We start from the raw sequence: 18094 nt of genomic DNA on the forward strand, positions 1-18094 counted from the left end.
TTTAAAGATCAACACAGAGTAAAACCTACTCAAATTCAGAAAAAAAATTTAATATATACAAGATGTATATATGTATGTACCTGTATAAAAAAGGTAAATTACAACTTTAGTTTATGAACAGAGATTGCTTTCTCCTTCTTCTGTTTCTTTTTTAATTTGCTGGCATCTTTGATTTGCATTCTCACTTGATCTTGTAGCTGAGAAAAGAAGGCCTGGGATGATTTCAAGGCCTTGTCTTTACCTTCATCCTGTCATTGGACAAAACATTTGTTACAACCAAGAAATGTACAAACAGTACCATTATATTACTTACTAGTTACTCAATCATAATGGCATTTCAGTTAAAAAAGATCTGGTAACTGATTTTCAAAGGATATTGTTCACCACATTTTTATTCTACTCCTGCTATTTAAAGAAATAAAGATTACATTCTCTTCCTAAGTAGCAATTAGCCTGATAGGTAAGAGCCAGCATCAAGAACAGATCCTTGCACATCATGAACTACAACAGGGTATCTGTATTTTGTGTTCTACTTGCCCTCTGAAAAGGTAAGTGCAAACATCTGGAAGTAATGAAGTTATTTTTCCTATTAGTTTCTAAAATTTTCAAAAATTTCAGAGATTTTTAGATTTTATTTAAAAGGCACCATAAGTGGTGTACGAGTTTACTGTTTTATAGCATGCAAAACATGCTATAAAATCTGATGAGATTATAGGGAAGGCTCCACAGTAAGGACAAAGTTAAACAGGAATATTGTATTACAAAACAGTTTAAGTTACCCAAACCTTATACAGAACATAGAAACCTCAATGTGCATTCAAGCAGTCACACTTGATGAAGTGGAATGGCTTAAATGCAGGAAATAAAGAGTATTTGCAGGAACATCACTTTACGAACTTTCAAATAAATAGAAAAGTAGCACCTCACACAAAATCATTTCTGCCTGATGAACATACCTTTATATAGAGTAATTGTATCATACAGCTTTTTCACATTTTTACAACATTATACGTGTAATTCTTTGGGATAAAGTTTCCTTTCCTCTCTAGAGAAAAATTATCTGTCCTTGGGATTTTAGTCTTACCTTGAGCAGAGATGCTTTGCCTTCTTTGGTAAGCCTTTTTAATTTTGCTGCAGCAGCTTTCTTGCTAAGTTTTGTGCTTTGTTTCTGGTTTTCATCTTTTCAAGAAGCTTTTGACGTTTCTCCCTTTCCCTTCGCTTCATACGTTTACGGAGCTTTTTCCTTCTCAGTCTCGTTTTTGTCTGTGGGAGTCTTTTCTGCATCTGTTTTTACATCACCAGCTTTGTTCTTTTCCTAAATAGATCAATAACAGTCCAAAAGACAAGACTCACTTCACAGAACTCAAAATCTGTCTCAGCATTTCCATTATTTCAAGTGACAGCTCAGGATAAGGCAAAGGCCAAAACATGACAAAAGCTGGGAAATGAGATTTGTACAACTGATCCAGGACATGCTAATTGCTCTGCTCTAGTGTTTAGCTTTCCCCCTCTCAATACCCAAATAAATGTTGGGACAACAATGACCATCACATAACAGTTAAGATCAAAAACAAAGCAAAGTATTACGGCCTACTGGAGCCAAATAAAATTTACTATTTCCTCAGTAAAAAAAAAAACAAACAACAGAAACACAAAAACAAAAAACCAAGCCAACAACCAAAAAAAACCCCCAACCACAGTAAAAAAAAAGAAAAGAAAAAAACACCTCATCCCTCAAAACCTCCCAATGCTAAGATTCTAGGCCAAAAAAAGTCCACAAGGTGAGGAAGCAACCCAGCAGCATCTTCCTCACCCCACAGGTGAGGAAGCACCCAGCAGGATGGGAAGGGCAGAATTCCCAGTGATCTGACAGACAGTACATCCTCCTGTAATCCCCTTATGCCATTTTATATTTACCTTGATCTCCTCTGGTGCTAAGAGAGCAGCATCACTCACAGCAACTGGTGCTACTTCTTCCATACTTATAGCTGGAAGGTTGGAAACGATTTTAACTTCTGGCACCGGCTAGAAATGAAGAGAGACATTCAGGACTGAGCACAGCACCTCTGCAGCTGACAGACAGCTGAAGATCACAACTAGCTGGGTTTGTTTAGAGGCAATCACAGTGCATTTAATATGAAATAAGAATGAGCTCAGTAAACACCAAGGTTTACTTTGCCTTCCATTTCTGGAATGTATTTTAAAGTATCCAGTTTAAAAAAAAGGGAGAAAGCCCCCAACTTTATAAAACTTAGGCACTTACTGGTTTGGGTGTGAAGTGGAAATTACAAAGTGCATCCAGCTTCTGGAAGAGTGAATCCATCATTTCCTGAATTTCTTTGTGTTCAGGATTTTCTTCCTCTTCAGTCTTTTGCTGCATTAAAAATGCAATGTAACTGTAACACCATTCATAAGGCTACTTTACTTTAGCAAGACTGGTAACAACACAACTTACAATTCAGAGCCCTTTCTCTGGTGAACACTCAGAGAAAGACTAAATGACTTCCACTTGGAAAGTGTATAAATGAACACACAAGAGTACAGAGTGTGAACTTCAAACCCAAAGGAAAGACTTATTTATGTTACCTGGTGAAGTTTCATGTATTCTTGCTCGTAGATCTCAGCCAGACTCAGTTTACTCTTTTCATGATCCAAACTGATCCGCTTCTTGTACTCAAAAGCTTCCTCTTTGGGTTTCTCTTTTGGTACTACATCATCCCATGCCTGAGAAAGTCATGAAGTAACGACCAAATGCAACTACAGCCAACTACCAGCTACATCTTACTTAGAACATTTTTCAGTTATTTATCTGGCACATTAACTAGTTTATGCATGTAGCATCCCAGGACTCATCAAGTTTCACAATTTCATTAAAAAAAAGTAACAAAAGATATAGCTCTACTTGTGCCCTTGGTTTTATGAATGAAGGCAACAACTATAACAAGTTACAAACTCTTCCCCATCTTTTTAAATTCAATGAACAGTAACACTCAACAAGCTGTTAGATACAAATTTTCTGTCAGTGGCTTTGAAGCAAAATGAAGCAAACCAACTGCATTTTGGTCAGTGTCAGAATGCTCAGAGCACTAGTTACGGTAACAGCCAACAGTTACAGGCTGGCTTTATATTCCACATAAACTTCTTACAGTTTTATCTGCACACAATCTGCTTTGAAGTGCACTAAAACACTAAAATCCCTGGTGTATAACAGGGATATAAAAATAGGGCTCCTTAGAAATCTAAAGACACATTCATCAAGACAAAGAATAAAACAACCAGTTGCAGAAATCAAGATAATTCTACACCTAACATTGGAAATGCTTCCAACTCATCCTTGGAATGTGCCCTGTGAATCAAGTCTATGAACAATGTAAGGAGGAACAGGTAAGACAATATTAACCTCATCCAATATTCTCTGCTTAATGAGATCTTCAAGCTGAAAAGTAGTTTCTTCTGTGATCACAGGTGCTGAAAGGAAAAGGCAAAGAATTTTTAGATTAATGTTTCTCCAGCAAGAAATAGGTCTTCTGCTATAAAGAATAAACTGCAGAAAAAGAAAGTAAAGCTTTCACAAAAATGCAGCACTTGAAGGTGAAGTAAGTAAATATAAAAGTCATATTATGAAAGGCTGATAAAATTTACAATCTCCTGTAGTTTCCACTGTGAAAATGCAGTGTGAAACAACCTCAAAATCACATCAAGAAGTTTAAGCTGGTGTCCTCTTGAGTCCCAGGTTTTCAGCAAGCTCAAAGGGCAGAACAGCCAGCATGATGTGCAGCATGCTGTAAGCAAAGCCCTGTCCCCTCCTTACCCATTCTCACTGCATGGTCAAAGAGCACTGTTTCTTCCAAAAGGCTGTTCTCAGGGCGCTTCTGCCCAGTCACTTCTCCTTTCAGCTGCCAAGGCTTCTCCTCTAACAATGCTTCTTCCAAGTTTTTTATTTTTTTGCTCATCTGAAAAACACAATTTCCTAGGAAGTTTAAAACAGGGCTCACTTGTAAATTCACAGCAAGAAATTGGTATTTATTTCAGGTACATGAGGGAATATATGATTGGAGATGTATCTATGTAGATAAACCACATGTTTTCCTTAAATTTTAAATACCCTCTTTGTATCTGCTGGACTCGGAACAAATGAAACAACCAAAAATTATTTGCCGCTGTTTCGAAGTATTAGCCAAATAAAATATGAAGAAACCCAAAAGAAAACCAAACCAAAATTACCTTTTCCTGTCTCTTCTCAAATGAGGACTTTATTTCACTGGGACTGATGTCTTTCTCTAATTGTGCTTCAGTTACATCTTCTGTTTCACTGTCATCTGGCAAACTGAAAGTTACTTTTTTAGAAGCTTCTTTACTTCTCATGTGCTCCACCATTTCATCCATATCCTCAAACCTGTAACAATAACATTTAATATAAAAAAAAAGTTGAGAAGCCTTTATAATTTTTCACATTAAGATATTTAAGCCCTTAGATGTTTTTACCTGTTACAAGTAACTTACAGTTTACAACAGTTCTCAAGGATCCCCCTAAAGGTGAGAGGGCACTAGGGAAACTTCTGGATAATAAGAATAACTCTTACTCTTAAATAAGAACTCATTTAAACTCTTAAATGCTTTATTCAAATAAAGATCAAGGAACAATGTTTTAAAAATATAAATAAGGTGACAACACAAACCATGAACATACAACAGTTAACTGAGAATGGCAAACTATGACCAGAGTGAGTGTGGCATTCTCAGTATTTTCTGCTTTACTTTAGTGTACAATTATGAGGACATTTTACCTGCATTTTACTTACTCAGACATACTTTCTTCATTTTGCTCTTCAATGGCACTGTCTGCTTCCTCTTCCTGATCCTCTTCAGCATCATTAGCTACTAAATCATCATCACCATCATCATCATCAACTGGATCAAAGAAATCTTTGTATGTCATATCTCTAGAACTTTTAATTGGCTAAAAAGGTGAGAGGGAAAGAAAAAAAACAACCAACAAACCACAGCTGTTAAGACTGACAGAAATCAAAGGGTATCCTGTCTTTTAGAGTCTTTAGTGCCTGAGGAACAGCACTTCTTGTGCAACAGTAATTCAGGGCAGTGATGCATTAACCTGTGGCAGGATGTCATAGTAAAACTGATTTCTTTTCCTGGTGTTTACAGTTCTCTACCTCTTACACATAAAGAAGTAAAAGAGCCGTAGATGTTGCCAAATACATGTTGTAATGCACACTAATTCCCTGGGTATATTTCTTACTTGCTAGTGAGAATGTCTGGTAATATTAGATAATAACATACCTATTTTTGAATCCATACTCATCAATTTAAGTTGTATCAGAGTCACAAGGCCATGGCCCTGGAAAAAGCCCTTTGCTCTGCGTCAGCCACCTCAGTGATCTCTAATTGCCACATGCTGAGTGACAAATCTTTTTCATTTGCTGGGTCACCTATTCTGCAATTCTCAAGGTCCCTGATTTCCCATGGGTATTATCTCTTCCTGTATTTATGTAAAAGCCCAAGGCCCATGTAAGGAGAGACTTGAATAGCAGGATGCTATGTCCTTCTGCACCAGGGAACTTTCTTACCAGATATTAATTGTTAAAATAAAGCTTCAGAAGTAATCATTAGTCACATAAACAAATGTAACTTGGCAGAGTTAAACACTTATTGGTCATCCTAACAGATGCCAGATTTTGATTTTAAGGAAAAACTTACGTTGACTTTAGCTTCTTCAGAGTCTTCCTCATCATCTGAGATAATGTCTTCAAAATAATTAATGTCATCTTCTTCTTCTTCTTCATTGTCTTCCTTCTCTGCATGTTCTAAAAAAGCTTCCATCTCAGCTAGCTTGAAAAACTTATCATCCACTACAGATTTTCTTCCCTTCTTTCTCAATGTGGTTTCCTTGGCTGTTTTAGCCTGTTGCTCCAGTGCTTCAATATCAAAGTCAATATCAGAATCCTCATCACTGTCTTTCTGCATTATGCTTTCTCTGAGTTTACTTTGCTTTTCTTTAGCTTTAGTTTTAGTTTTATCTTTATCTTTAGTATAAACATTCATCTGTTCAGTGTCTGTTTCCATTATGTTGTCTTCCAACTCCTTGTCACTGCTGGTCCCTGCATCAGAGCCCTCCTCTTCCTGGTCTGAAAGAAGACAAAGATCTTCATCCTCGGCATCCCTTGCAATGGATTTCTTGAAGAAATTGAGAACTGCATTGTTCTGGAGCTCTAGCTGCTGCCAAATCTGTTCTTCATCAAAATTTTCTATCACCAGCTCTTTTAGAGGGCCCCCACGAACTATGTTACTTCCTTTATTCAAATCGTAGAGAGTCTTTGTCATTGCTCTGAAGTCGGCAGCCAGCCCATCCTGCACACTGAGAGCAGAAAAATAAGAGTTTAGCACCTTCCATGAAGCCAATCACAGTCACACTGCTGCTCTTGTACCTGCTGTGGTTCTCTGTGCTACAGAACCGCACCTTTCAATAGTTACTGCTGCGGCTGAACTTCCCACACACGGCTTGGAGTACTGCTACTACACAGTCATAGGAAAAACCCACTAAATTCTTAATCCTTTCAGCTTTATCACACTTTGTGTATGAAGTACCAGCCGGACAGAAAATCCCAGCTTTCTACAGCTGCATCTTACAATATATTGATGTTATTTAAGCACTCCAGACATTTTGGGGAAGCAAACAGTACAAACACTTCAATGGTCCAAGAGCCAGACCCGGGTGGCACAGAGGTAACTGAGCTTCCCCACGCCTCACTCCTCCAGGCTTTTCTCTGCAGCTACCAGTGCCTTCCCCCGCCGCCCCGCGGTACCTGAGGAAGCACTCGGGGCGCGCCGCGGCCGCTCCCGCCACCCTGAGGCACGTCTGGATGCCCTGGAGCCCCGGGAGCGCCGGGATCCCCGGCACCGCCGCCATCGCGCCGAGCACACGTGGGGAGCGGCACCGCCTCTGCCGTGCCACAGCGCTCAGGCCCGGGCGGCTCCCGCGGCCGCCGCTAAGGTTCCGCACACAGTGGTTCCGTCCGCGGAGCTCGGCCCCGCCCCGCCTCCCGAGCCGTGGCATTCCCGCCTCCTGGCCCAACCCTCTGTTAAAGGCGCCTCGTTCTCCCAGAACCCCCAGCAGGGTACGGCAGTCGTGCCTGATGGCTGCTGCTGCTTCCCGCCCCGGGAAGGGCGCGGTGTTGCTGCAGACTGGGATGTGCATCAGCACTGGCAAACCTGCTCTAAATATAGTGAAGGTACAGTCATCTTACTTCACAGTTTTGAATCTCTGACCTAGATACAAGGGCTATTTTGGAACTGCACATCTCCAGCTGATTCTGTGGGCAAAACACCCGATCGCACCTGGTATCTACAAGTTCAGGCTAACGAGGCACGCACACCCCCCTTCACCATCCACACGGCACTGCCCAATGCTCTTCAACTCCCCTCTTACATCATGTGCTTTCCTTAAGTTTATTTTATAAAGTCAAGCCCTACACCCTTAGACCCTTGTGTTTTCAGCCACCCACACAGCCCTTCTACAGCTTGATCCAAAACTGTGACTAACCTTTTAACTTCTGTACTGCTCCTGTCTCTGCTGCTTTCATGTTTCCTTCCTACTAACAAATGAAGTCTTTTCAGTGCAGATAAAAGAATGCCCTTCAATGCCACTTCTGTGTCCCCTCACTGTCACTTTGCATGCTCCAAAAACCATGGTGTGGAGCAGGGCCCAGCCAGCAAAGCTGTGACTGACCCGTACCTGAAATTCTCTGAACATCAGAAACACACCTGACACACAATCTGGGCTAGAAATTGAATGTGCCATATATTGGAACTTTCAAATACCCATTTTGACCACTCATTTTGATCTGCACTTGTAACTAATCACACAAAATCAGGTTTGAAGTGGCACAAGTTGTTTATCTACTTAGGCTGTATCTCAGCAACTCACAGTGTGCAATGCCTGACACATCAAGAGCTCAGCACCAGCAGACAGCCTGCTTGGCTGTCCTCAGTCTCCTAGCACAATGCTTCATGGCATCCTGGCCTCTATCAGGAATAGCGTGGCCAGCCGGCCAGGGAAGCGATTCTTCCCCTGTACTCCGCACTGCTAAGGCCACCCTTGAGTTCTGGGCCCCTCAATTCAGGAAGGACATTGAGGTGCTGGAGCAAGTCCAGAGAACAGCAACAGAACTGGAAAAGTAACTGGAGCACGAGTCGGATGAGGGAGCTGGGGGGTCTCAGCCTGGAGCAAAGGAGGCTTGGGGTGACCTTACTGCCCTCCAGGACTCCCTACACCAGGTGTATCCAGGCATTACACCCTCCTGGTGTCACTTGTGCTGGTGACAGGACATCAGAAAAAATTTCTTCACAGAAGGGGTGATTAGATACTTGAATGAGCTGCCTAGGGAGGTGGCAGAGTTAGTGCTCCTGGAGGTGTTTAAGGGATGTCTGGATGTGGCACTTAGAGGCCTGCTTTAGTTCACAAGGTCGTGTTCAGTAATAGTTTGGACTCGATGATCTCGGAGGTCTTTTCCAACCTGATTCCACGGGATTTGTTCATAAAACTTCCCCGGCAAATGCCCCTTTCTACCGCAGGCCTCTTTCACATGGTCTCTCCAGATCTGCGCAGCGCCCAGCGCGGCCCCCGGGGAGGGCACGGCCCCCGGGAGGGCACGGCCCCCGGGAGGGCACGGCCCCCGGGAGGGCAGGGCCCCCGGGAGGGCAGGGCCGCCTCCCCGCAGGCAGGCAGGCGCGGCCGCCGCTGCCGCTCCAATGGCGCGCTGCGCTGCCGGGCACGGCCCCTCACGGTCACACGCCGCTGCCGGCTCGCCGCGCTGGCGCCGGGCCCGCAGCGAGGGGTGCCGGGGAGGGCGGTGAGATGGCGGCGCTGCTGCGGCGCGGAGCGGCCGGTAACGCGGGGCGGTAACGCGGGGCGGCGGCGAGGAGGGCGGAGGGAAGGGCGGCGGGAGCGCGGGCGGCGGCGGCGGGGCCAGCATGGGGCGGCCGCGGGCCTCGGTGCTTGCTCCGGCCTGGTGGAGCTCCCCGTGAGAGCCTCGCAGGCCGAACGAAACTGCCGCTTCTATAAATAAAAACAAGTTCTCCCGATCCAACTGACGGGCACATTAACAATAAGCTCTCTTTACGGTAAGCTTCCAGAGCAAACGCCAAACTTAAGGTGCAAGGAGGAGCTTGTCTTTTTTGAGATGTGGTTTGGACGTCAAATTCAAAATAATTTCCCGTTCATGATAATAACCTCACTCTGGTAGGGTAGGTTAAAGTCACAATACCTAAACCACACCACTTTACTTGGTAGCCACAGAGCAGGAGAAATGTGAGAGGCTCAATGCTGTCAGTGATCGATCAGTAGGATACTGGGAATGGAAACACCTTTGTATGACTGCATTTGAAGGAGGGAACAAGAGCCACAGCACACTGAGACTCAGTTTCCTTGAGCTGCGGAGCCTATCTGATTCCCAAAAGCCCCGTCCAGCGCAGAGCAGCACTGTGAGCCCCCGTTGGCTTCCAGAGCTCACAAGATACTCACACCACCTTGAAATTGCTGGAATTTAAGAACGACCACATTCCCTTTTTCCGTTCGGTCCAGAGAGTGAACACACAGCCCCTGTGTGCCAGATTCCCTATGGTAACAGCAGCCTCTCCATGCTTTGGGAGTTCATCTCCCCCTGAAAAGAGTGACAAGAAAGCAGTGCCCAGTGACAAGGTTCTAACTGCAACCCACTGTTGTAAAAATTCCCATAGAGAACGAGACTGAGTTCAGTTGGATTTGCTCGTGTTTGATTCCTTAGTTTCCTTGATTAAGTCAATGAACACTGCTCCACATCAGAAGCAACAAACAAGCCCATGAATAAACATTTGAAGGGTGAGGATCTCAGTTTATGGGGTACTTCAGACTTTACTTCATAATCTGCTCGGTTAAAGAACGTAACCCTTGGTACAACTGTATATTTAAACTCTGATGTGTATACTACAAGTAGATCAATCATCAACAGAATGACCCCCAAATAAATCAATTTTAAAATATTCTTCAAATGAAGCTGAAGAAGGCTATATACTGTAGAACTAGTTTTGTGATGTATATATAAATACAAGTGTTTCTTTCCTGGCATGGAAGGGATAGGATTTCAATCTGAAGTTTGCTGCAAAGCTTTCTTTTTTACTGCAAGGCATTTTTTGATTATTGGGTTAGAAGATTATAATTTTAAGTAATCTATATAGTTACTAATCTAGATAATGCAAGAAAAACACAAATGGTTTTTGTTTAATCTCAGTCAATTCAATTATGGATTTAAAATTAATACTCTGTATGCATCTGACTAGAACTAGGATAAATTCACAAGACTTCATAGAATAAATGCTGATATGAGTGAGCATATAAGTATCTTTGACTTTACAAGAATCCCAGAAATAGACTTCACTTTTTCAGTCTTCCCAGGAAACAGCACAAGAAATCAAATATTTCTGGGGCAGAACCCATAAGAAAGAGCATTTTCTACTCTTTTGCTAGTGCTTCACAAATAGCCGAGTATAAATAGGCTGTCTTTGTCAATTTACTTGAAACAGAAAAAAATACAAATTAAATTACAATAACTGTCTGATCATATGCCCTGTGCGAAATGTAGCAAGAATTATAGATTCTTGGGAAAAGAATGGGAAAGTCCTTGCCTTTCCATTAGTAAAGACTGCTTGGAAAAAAAAATCTACAGTAGTAGTATTTCTATTGAACTGCGGTCTGATAATATTTCAAAAAAAGAATAAAACAGTAAAAGGCTCTGGAAAACATAATAAATTATATAGAAAGGGATTCTTCTCTTTCAAAGGATTTTTCTTATTTAGAGAATACTGCCTTCCTCCAAGTGGAAAAATCTCTCTTGCTTCAGCAAGAATTGAATCATGCCTAAAGAAATTACAGTAAAATGGAGCTACTTCAGTAGAAGCTTAGGTGGGCAGGAAAAACTGCATGGCAGATATTGTGGGGCTTGTTACTTTTTGTAACACATTTATTTACTCTGGTTAACTGTCAAACCCTGTACTAGTTAATTAGCCATGCCTTTAATCATGGCACCTAGCTCCTACATGTTTGTACCTCATGCATTTTAGGCATTGCACAGTACTGCTCCCTCATGGAATTACTTGGTTCACCCTGATGCAGCTGCATTAACATGGCAAGTGTTTCTACAAAACAGTTTCTGCACAGACATTTGAAAAACAAACATTTCTTTTTCCTGTGGAAATTTCTAAGGGATTTTTTAACATGCAAGAAGTTGAAAAGCAGTTGCTGTCCTATACCAGTATGATATCCTAAAGGTACCAAGTGAAAGAATTGTCCAGAATTTCTGGCTGTGATGAAGGAGATGACAGGATGGACTGTGTGAAAGCCTGGCTAGAAATACTGCAGGGCAGTTACCTGCAGCACTGGGCAAGTTTCTAGAAATACTTAATGTAGGATCTTGATTTAGTATCATCAAAAGATTGTGAATAGACTACTTCTGTGACAGAGTCCTTGCTAATAGGCACATTGCATGTTGTAAATTTAAGTGTCAAATACATGCAAACATTGCTTCCTCCATCACAGCACCATGCTCAGAAAGACTTAGATTTAAGGATTCATCAGTTTTTGAAGAAAAATTAACTGACAGAATGTAGAATTCCTGTGGCATAGTAGTTCTCAGTTCTATACTGAGAAACAAAGCTAATTTAATTAATTACAGCTCTTACTGACCTTACAGAGCACCAAGAGCCCAGCCAGGCTGTCCATCCTCAGTGTGCTGCAAAGCATCCAGAACCTCAGCTCATCATTGGCACAATCTCTCAGCAAAATAGCACATTTGTGACTTTAAAGCAAAGAATGCCTCAAAGACTCCCAAAGGGCTAAGATGCCTCTAGCTTGGCCTTAAGGCATTGGGAACTCTGACTTGGCCTAAGGCAAACTGGCATGAAATTAAAATGTAGTTTTAATGAATATGTCCTTTAATCGAATTCTAATTTTGGTTCTAGAAACAACTGATACTATCATCATTTCTCCCCACCCCAACCCCTCTAGATGCTAATACTGACAGATTAATTTTAAGGTAATTAATTGTAAATACCCTCATTTTATATCTTTCTTTTTTGTGATCTTTTTGTTATAATTTTGAGATGCATAGGCGTATCCGTATTTCTTTCCCTATTTCATAAGAAGCTCTGAAAATATCAAAAGTCACTTTTAAACACATTATACAGTTGGCCTTTACAATTGGTCCTTTTTTCAACAGGCATATGTAAGGATTTACACCAAATTTGAGTCTGCTTTGGGTTTTTATTTATTATTCTCTTAATACTTCTGAATATTTACTCAGTCTGAAAACAGAGTAACTGTTTCCTTGCTCTCAGTCTGCCCTGAGCATTGCACAAGGGTGTGCCAATGACTTGGCAGCTCTGCAGGCCTTCACAGGGGAAAGAGCAGGCACTGAGACTTTCTCAAAAGCATCGTGTCAGTGCTGTTCACTTTTTTTCCAGGGCTTCTTAGCAGATTGCAGACTTGTGCTCCCACAGTACAAACTCTATCATCATCAAAGTCCTTCTCCCAAAACATTCCAAGCTGTTTGTGGAAACTGGGCCGACTCAATCACGTGGCAATTGCAGTGCCTGATTTGGAGAAAGCTCAGTCCTTGTATAAAGATGTGTTAGGAGCCCAGGTGAGTGAGACTGTTGCTCTTCCTGAACATGGTGTCTACACTGTTTTTGTGGAGCTGGGAAATACCAAGCTGGAACTTCTACATCCTTTAGGAGAGAAAAGCCCCATTGCAAGCTTCCTGCAAAAAAACAAGACTGGAGGAATGCATCATATCTGCATTGAGGTATTTTAACATAATATTTCTTGTAATAAGATAGATACATTCAAGTATGCATGTTTTAATAGGTTTGACCTGTGTAACAACATATAAGGTTGTCATATTTTTTCTCTCTTATACAAAGGAAAATTTAGACAGATATTTTGATAGTCAATTTGTTTCAAAAAAAGGTAAATATTTTAAGAGGAAATTAACTTATTCCCGAGCAGCTACAATTTAATACCTGCAGAGAAAACCATGCTGGACACAGCAGAGTAAGAGAGCAATCCAAGCCTGGTACTCTGACATGGATGCACCCAAAGGCTTTGCCCTGTTTACTGTCACTCATCCTTGGGGATGCAGGAATTCATTCCAGCTGAGCCCAGGCTCGGCTCCTCCTCAGGCCATCTCTGCAGGACAGGAGCAGCAGCTGCTGTGGCTTTTCTGCTCAGGGGAAGAACCTGGAGGGGGCCGTGGCTATGGCACATGTGGCCTTTCTAGTTTAGATAATTTGACAGTCATTTCTTTTTGTTTTGCAGACTGGTAGCTCTGTGTAGGAAGAACTGTAGTGAGTTTGGGATATTCATGAACAAAACTGGTGCAAATGGGCAGGAATTAGGTGATGTCTGTTCCTCTGAATTAAAGCTAGGAATTTCCTTCATCCCCACCATAACATTGGCAGTAGAGTTTATTCACCAAATTACGTCCAGACATCTCAGCCTTGAAAAATAGCAGTGATACTATTTAAATTCTAGGTCCTTATTGACGATTGAATTTTCTAAACTGAGTGCTAATATTATTTCAAAAAATGAATGCATTTAAGTTTAGGAGAATTAGAATTTCATTAGATGACATGACATCAGAACTTCAGATCACAGCATACAGTACAGGCATATTTTTGTTAATTACATATTTCTGTAGGAAACTGTACTGAAATATGGTATTAATGACTGTTATTATAGTAAAGTTCAGTACAAAGACCACATCTGATATATTTTTGATTATTCCAAGCTTTTTTCCTTAGGAAACTTAATGAACCTTAACCTAGGAGAAGGAGGATACATAAATCTAAAAGGGACTTTTACCTTCTGCCTACTGCCCTCCCTTTTTCACCATTTAATGAATCAGTGCTCTGTCATCACTTATAAAGGGAGGTATTTTTCTTTACTTATTGAGAGCTGAAAGTAATGCAGAATTTAGATTATTTATGGATGCCTTATAAAGTAACAACAAAAAAAAAATCAATGGTCTGTGCATGAGCAATTTCAGTTTATTAATTTCTTAAATATTGCACAGTCCATTTAAATGGTATATTATAAAATCTTCAAACAACAAATGCAAACTCCTGTAGTATTTTTATTTTTAATACTAGATGTTTTTAAATGGTTTATAACTTGTTTTCAGAATTATATTAGAACTTAGAAATAACATTTCAGTAAGGAATTGTTATTGGTCCTAAATGTAAAATCTGCATAATACAGTGCAAAATGTTAATTTCTGTGAACTGTATCTTTTTTTAAAAGGTTGATGACATAAAAGCAGCTATGACAGAACTGAAGAAAAAAAAGATACGAATATTGAGTGAAGAGCCAAAAATAGGTGCACATGGCAAACCTGTGATTTTTCTTCACCCTAAAGATTGCCACGGAGTCCTTGTGGAACTTGAGCAAGCTTGAGCTGCAATATTCATAAATTAAACAATAGAAGAGTTGTGAAGTTCCTGAGCTGGTGCTGGGAATATTGATGTGGTATTCAGCCTTTACAAGTTCATTGAAGTCCCCATGGATGAAGTACAGCTTTTGAGTACTGAAACAGTGCTACAGATTTAGGGTCTGTCTTTGCTCTTGTTGCTGATTTAATTTTCAGAATTAATATAATGGCATTTCTTGGATTCTCTGTGATTCTAAACACAAATACATGAGCTAAGTTTCATATGTACCATTGTAATTTATCTTTTGTTGCCTGTTTGAAGCAAGATTTTACCTCTGTAGCCACAGAAACTGTACAGTTTCTAGGTCAAGCTGCATTATTTTGCTCTACATTTCACAGCAGAGACCCACTTCCCAGTGACAACAACATAGCTTAGACATTTTCTTTAGAAATAAAGGTATTATGTTTTCTCTTTTCACCATTCACCATCTGTGCTTCACACTGATTGACTGGTTCATGCAATAAAAAACCCATATATTATTGTATGGATGTCTGCAATCAGTAAATAAGTTTTTCTTGCCATAACAATTACTGCCAAGGAAGTTACCATGCATAAATCATCATTTAGTTGTTTTATGAACTTCGTGGATATGCAGGCAATGCAACAAGAGAACCTGAAAACTATTTACCTGACATATATTTCACACTGTAATGCAGTTGTGACATTTTAGTTTTTTCATTTTTAGGGCTGTTTAAAGTTGTTTTTTATTCCCCAAGCTTTCTCAGAGAAGGACATCTTGAAGAGACATCCTTCTGAACAAGCAGCAATAAACCTTTTCACTTACTTTACAAACAAGGCTTTCCTGTGCAGAACCACTTACAAAATCAGTGGCAAACACACTCCACATAAGCCTTGCTTCTGTACAGTTGTTAGCATTAAAGACCACACCAGTATGCTGATGTCACAGGCTGCAGGCAGTTTTGTTAACTTATTTATGAACAGACTTCACCTTATTGCTGTATATTACCCAAGCAGTCTTTTCCTGATGCTTTCTTTTATAGGTTTGTTTTGACATTTCAGCTGTAGAAATAGAAGACTTACTATTTCTTTAGTTTTCTCAAGCCTTAAAAAGTCATACTTTCCTAGCTTAACTACAATCTGAATTTTAAATTTTCCTACATCTCTGCTTGGAGTATTGAATCTTCAGCTTGATATGAAGATGATTTTAGTCAACAACTTCTGACTTAATGGAATTATTTGCAATGTATGTCATGCTTGCAGCAACAAAATACAAATATAACGTTGACCTGAGATTTGAACATGCTTTTAAAGACATTGGCACTTCCTCGTGAATTTTACTTCCAAAAAAAATCTATAAAGCCATGATTTTTTTTTTAACAAGATAGTTTTGTACTTAAAATAAATACTCCTTCTGTCATATTTTAAGGAAAACACAGCCACAGGGTTCCTACATTTCATCAAATCACTGTTTAGAGGATAGTTTGTGATCTAAATTCTAAACCGCTTAAATTTAGAAATCCTAACACTTATGATGGAAATGCAGAATGATTTAATATTCCTAAAATATGATTCAGCCATTCTAGGAGACATTCTTTGAGCAAAGCTGCTTTTGTCTTTTCTTTCTGTCAAAGAAGGTACCTTTTCTGCAAAGCCAGCATAGGAATGCCAATACTAAAAGCCTCACTGGTTAAGACAATTGAACAGAATTAAACCAAATACCCTTAGTTTGGTGCAACAGAAACAGTCCACCCATAGTTTATTCTCCATTTCTTTGGCCTGTCTGAAGGAGATGGACTTCTATGTATGATATCTATCAACAGAGTAAGCAGCTTGAGGTAGTGTCACAGCTGAGACAGCCACGATACACAGAGCACCCCCACACAATTTCAGCAGGCTTTAAGCACTCACCCATGCACAGTAACACCCTACCTCATCAGAAGGCTTCAGGCCTCTGCCCATACAGAGTAACACCCTGTCACTTCAGAGGGCTGCAAATATCTGCTCTTCCTTGCTCTTTAGCCCAACCTTTTATACCCTTACTGTTCATGCATTGCACCTGTGTGCCCCCTGTTCCCTTTGGTGTTGGTCAGTGCCCCTGGGCACTCCATGGCTCATTGCTGGCAGTGCTGCTCACCTGCTGCTCACAACTGTGCCCATTGGGGATGAGGCTCAGTCCCACTCCCAATCACCACAAACTGTGCACTTACAAGACAGTGCTAGAGAACAGACGTTTTTAAGTAAACACTTGCTCCACCTGATGATTGTGAAGCTTGTATTACTTTTTAGCTAGTAACCAGCAATTTTCCTGACTGACTGACATGAGGTTGCCCAGCTCTAAATCAGCTGATGCATTTTGCTCCTTGTATCTGAATTGTGCTCCCATCTCACAGTTCATACCTTTTTACTGACTACTCCTAAGGTGGAAGTTGAGAAAACATCAACACACATGCACATAAAACCCCAGCCCTGCAAAAGAGAGTTTAGATCTGCAAATTAGTCAGTACACAAAACTGGATCATGTTCCTGAAAGCTCTTAAAGTTGGATGGGATCAGACCCCCATACTTGTCTGAGTGTGTGCTACAGGCCAGGAGAATTTCCCCTTCTGGAGCTACAGACTTAGAGAATATCCAAAGGAACTGAAGACAGCTATAACTGAGAGAAGTTCCTGTTCATAAACTTTACTCCCTTAGACTTCAGTGGGAACAGAATCGGCCCCTATCAACTGTGTAGTCCTTCCCCTTAAGGCAGGCAGCCTTCACAAGTTGTTGTTCTGACCTACCAAGGGGCTGGGACAGGGCTTACATACATGGGCCTTACTCTTTTTCACTGCCATGATTATAAGAGGGGGGTAACACCCAGAAAAACAGTGGAATTTCAGGGATGGAGACTGGGGAATGAGAGAACTGTGATTTGCTCCTTTCAGTGGAGGGACATTTAACCATACACCCCTCTTGCACCATTATACAACTTCTGGGAAGAACAACAGTGATTCAAATAGCTGGAGCCTGATTATCTTGGAAGGGAGGATAGGCTCTTCTTTTTTGTTTTTTGTCTGTTTGGTGGATTTTTTAAAACAGCAAAACCTTCTCTGAAATGTCAAGCTTCTCAGAAGATGGAGGGTTAGTATTTTGCCAGTAAATTTTCTCACGCTTGTGCCATTTGTCAAGTGTGAATTCCCTGTTCCAGTCTCTCCATGTGCCTTTTTCCCCCTCTGAGCTGAAGCATGTTCCCATTTTATGCTGCCCAAGGCAGACAAGACACATTTTTCTGGACTCCATCAACATTACTCAGGCAGCTAAAGAGCTCATAATTAAATGATGCAAAGTATCTTTTTTTACTTCCTCTCTGCAGCCCTCAAGTCACTCCTAGGTGGGAGGAGGTGAACAGGCTGCAGAATGAATCCCATTCCTTATGATGAGACAAAACTAGAAGCAAACTTAAAAAGCTGAGAAAAGAACTAACTGCATGCTTTTTAAAAGAAAGATAACCTAACAGTTTTGCAATTCTGCAAAAAGTTCCTTCCTGTCATGCTTGTTCTGCTATTAATGCACCCGAACTTCATTCTGAATTCTGTTGGTTTCATTATTACCATATCAA

At 40.8% G+C, this 18094-nt stretch overlaps 2 protein-coding genes across 2 annotated transcripts; one reads left to right on the forward strand and one right to left on the reverse strand.

The window, feature by feature from the left end:
* Positions 1-29: 29 nt before the first annotated feature.
* On the reverse strand, positions 30-6941 carry LOC136562365 (U3 small nucleolar ribonucleoprotein protein MPP10-like). The gene is given in 13 exon segments (XM_066559148.1): positions 30-248; positions 1085-1177; positions 1180-1249; positions 1251-1315; positions 1918-2025; positions 2264-2374; positions 2587-2724; positions 3401-3468; positions 3812-3953; positions 4225-4396; positions 4803-4960; positions 5716-6373; positions 6822-6941. Coding segments are annotated over 13 exon segments (2037 nt in total). The 5' UTR covers positions 6926-6941; the 3' UTR covers positions 30-98.
* A 1821-nt stretch (positions 6942-8762) lies between these two features.
* On the forward strand, positions 8763-15019 carry MCEE (methylmalonyl-CoA epimerase). Its single transcript, XM_066559149.1, has 3 exons — positions 8763-8903; positions 12511-12851; positions 14348-15019. Exons 1-3 carry the CDS (start codon positions 8873-8875, stop codon positions 14498-14500), a joined length of 525 nt encoding a protein of 174 aa, XP_066415246.1. The 5' UTR covers positions 8763-8872; the 3' UTR covers positions 14501-15019.
* Positions 15020-18094: the final 3075 nt, after the last annotated feature.

This window comes from Molothrus aeneus, chromosome 13 (assembly GCF_037042795.1).
Source record: "Molothrus aeneus isolate 106 chromosome 13, BPBGC_Maene_1.0, whole genome shotgun sequence".
Lineage (NCBI taxonomy): Eukaryota > Metazoa > Chordata > Aves > Passeriformes > Icteridae > Molothrus > Molothrus aeneus.

What these genes read in the sequence shown, in the direction of transcription:
- MCEE (XM_066559149.1), top strand. Translation starts at nt 8,873, where the DNA reads ATGGCGGCGCTGCTGCGGCGCGGAGCGGCCG. An exon ending in GCTGCGGCGCGGAGCGGCCG is followed by an intron (nt 8,904 to 12,510) that starts GTAACGCGGGGC and finishes CTTTTTTTCCAG; the next exon opens with GGCTTCTTAGCAGATTGCAG. An exon ending in TGCATCATATCTGCATTGAG is followed by an intron (nt 12,852 to 14,347) that starts GTATTTTAACAT and finishes TTTTTTTAAAAG; the next exon opens with GTTGATGACATAAAAGCAGC.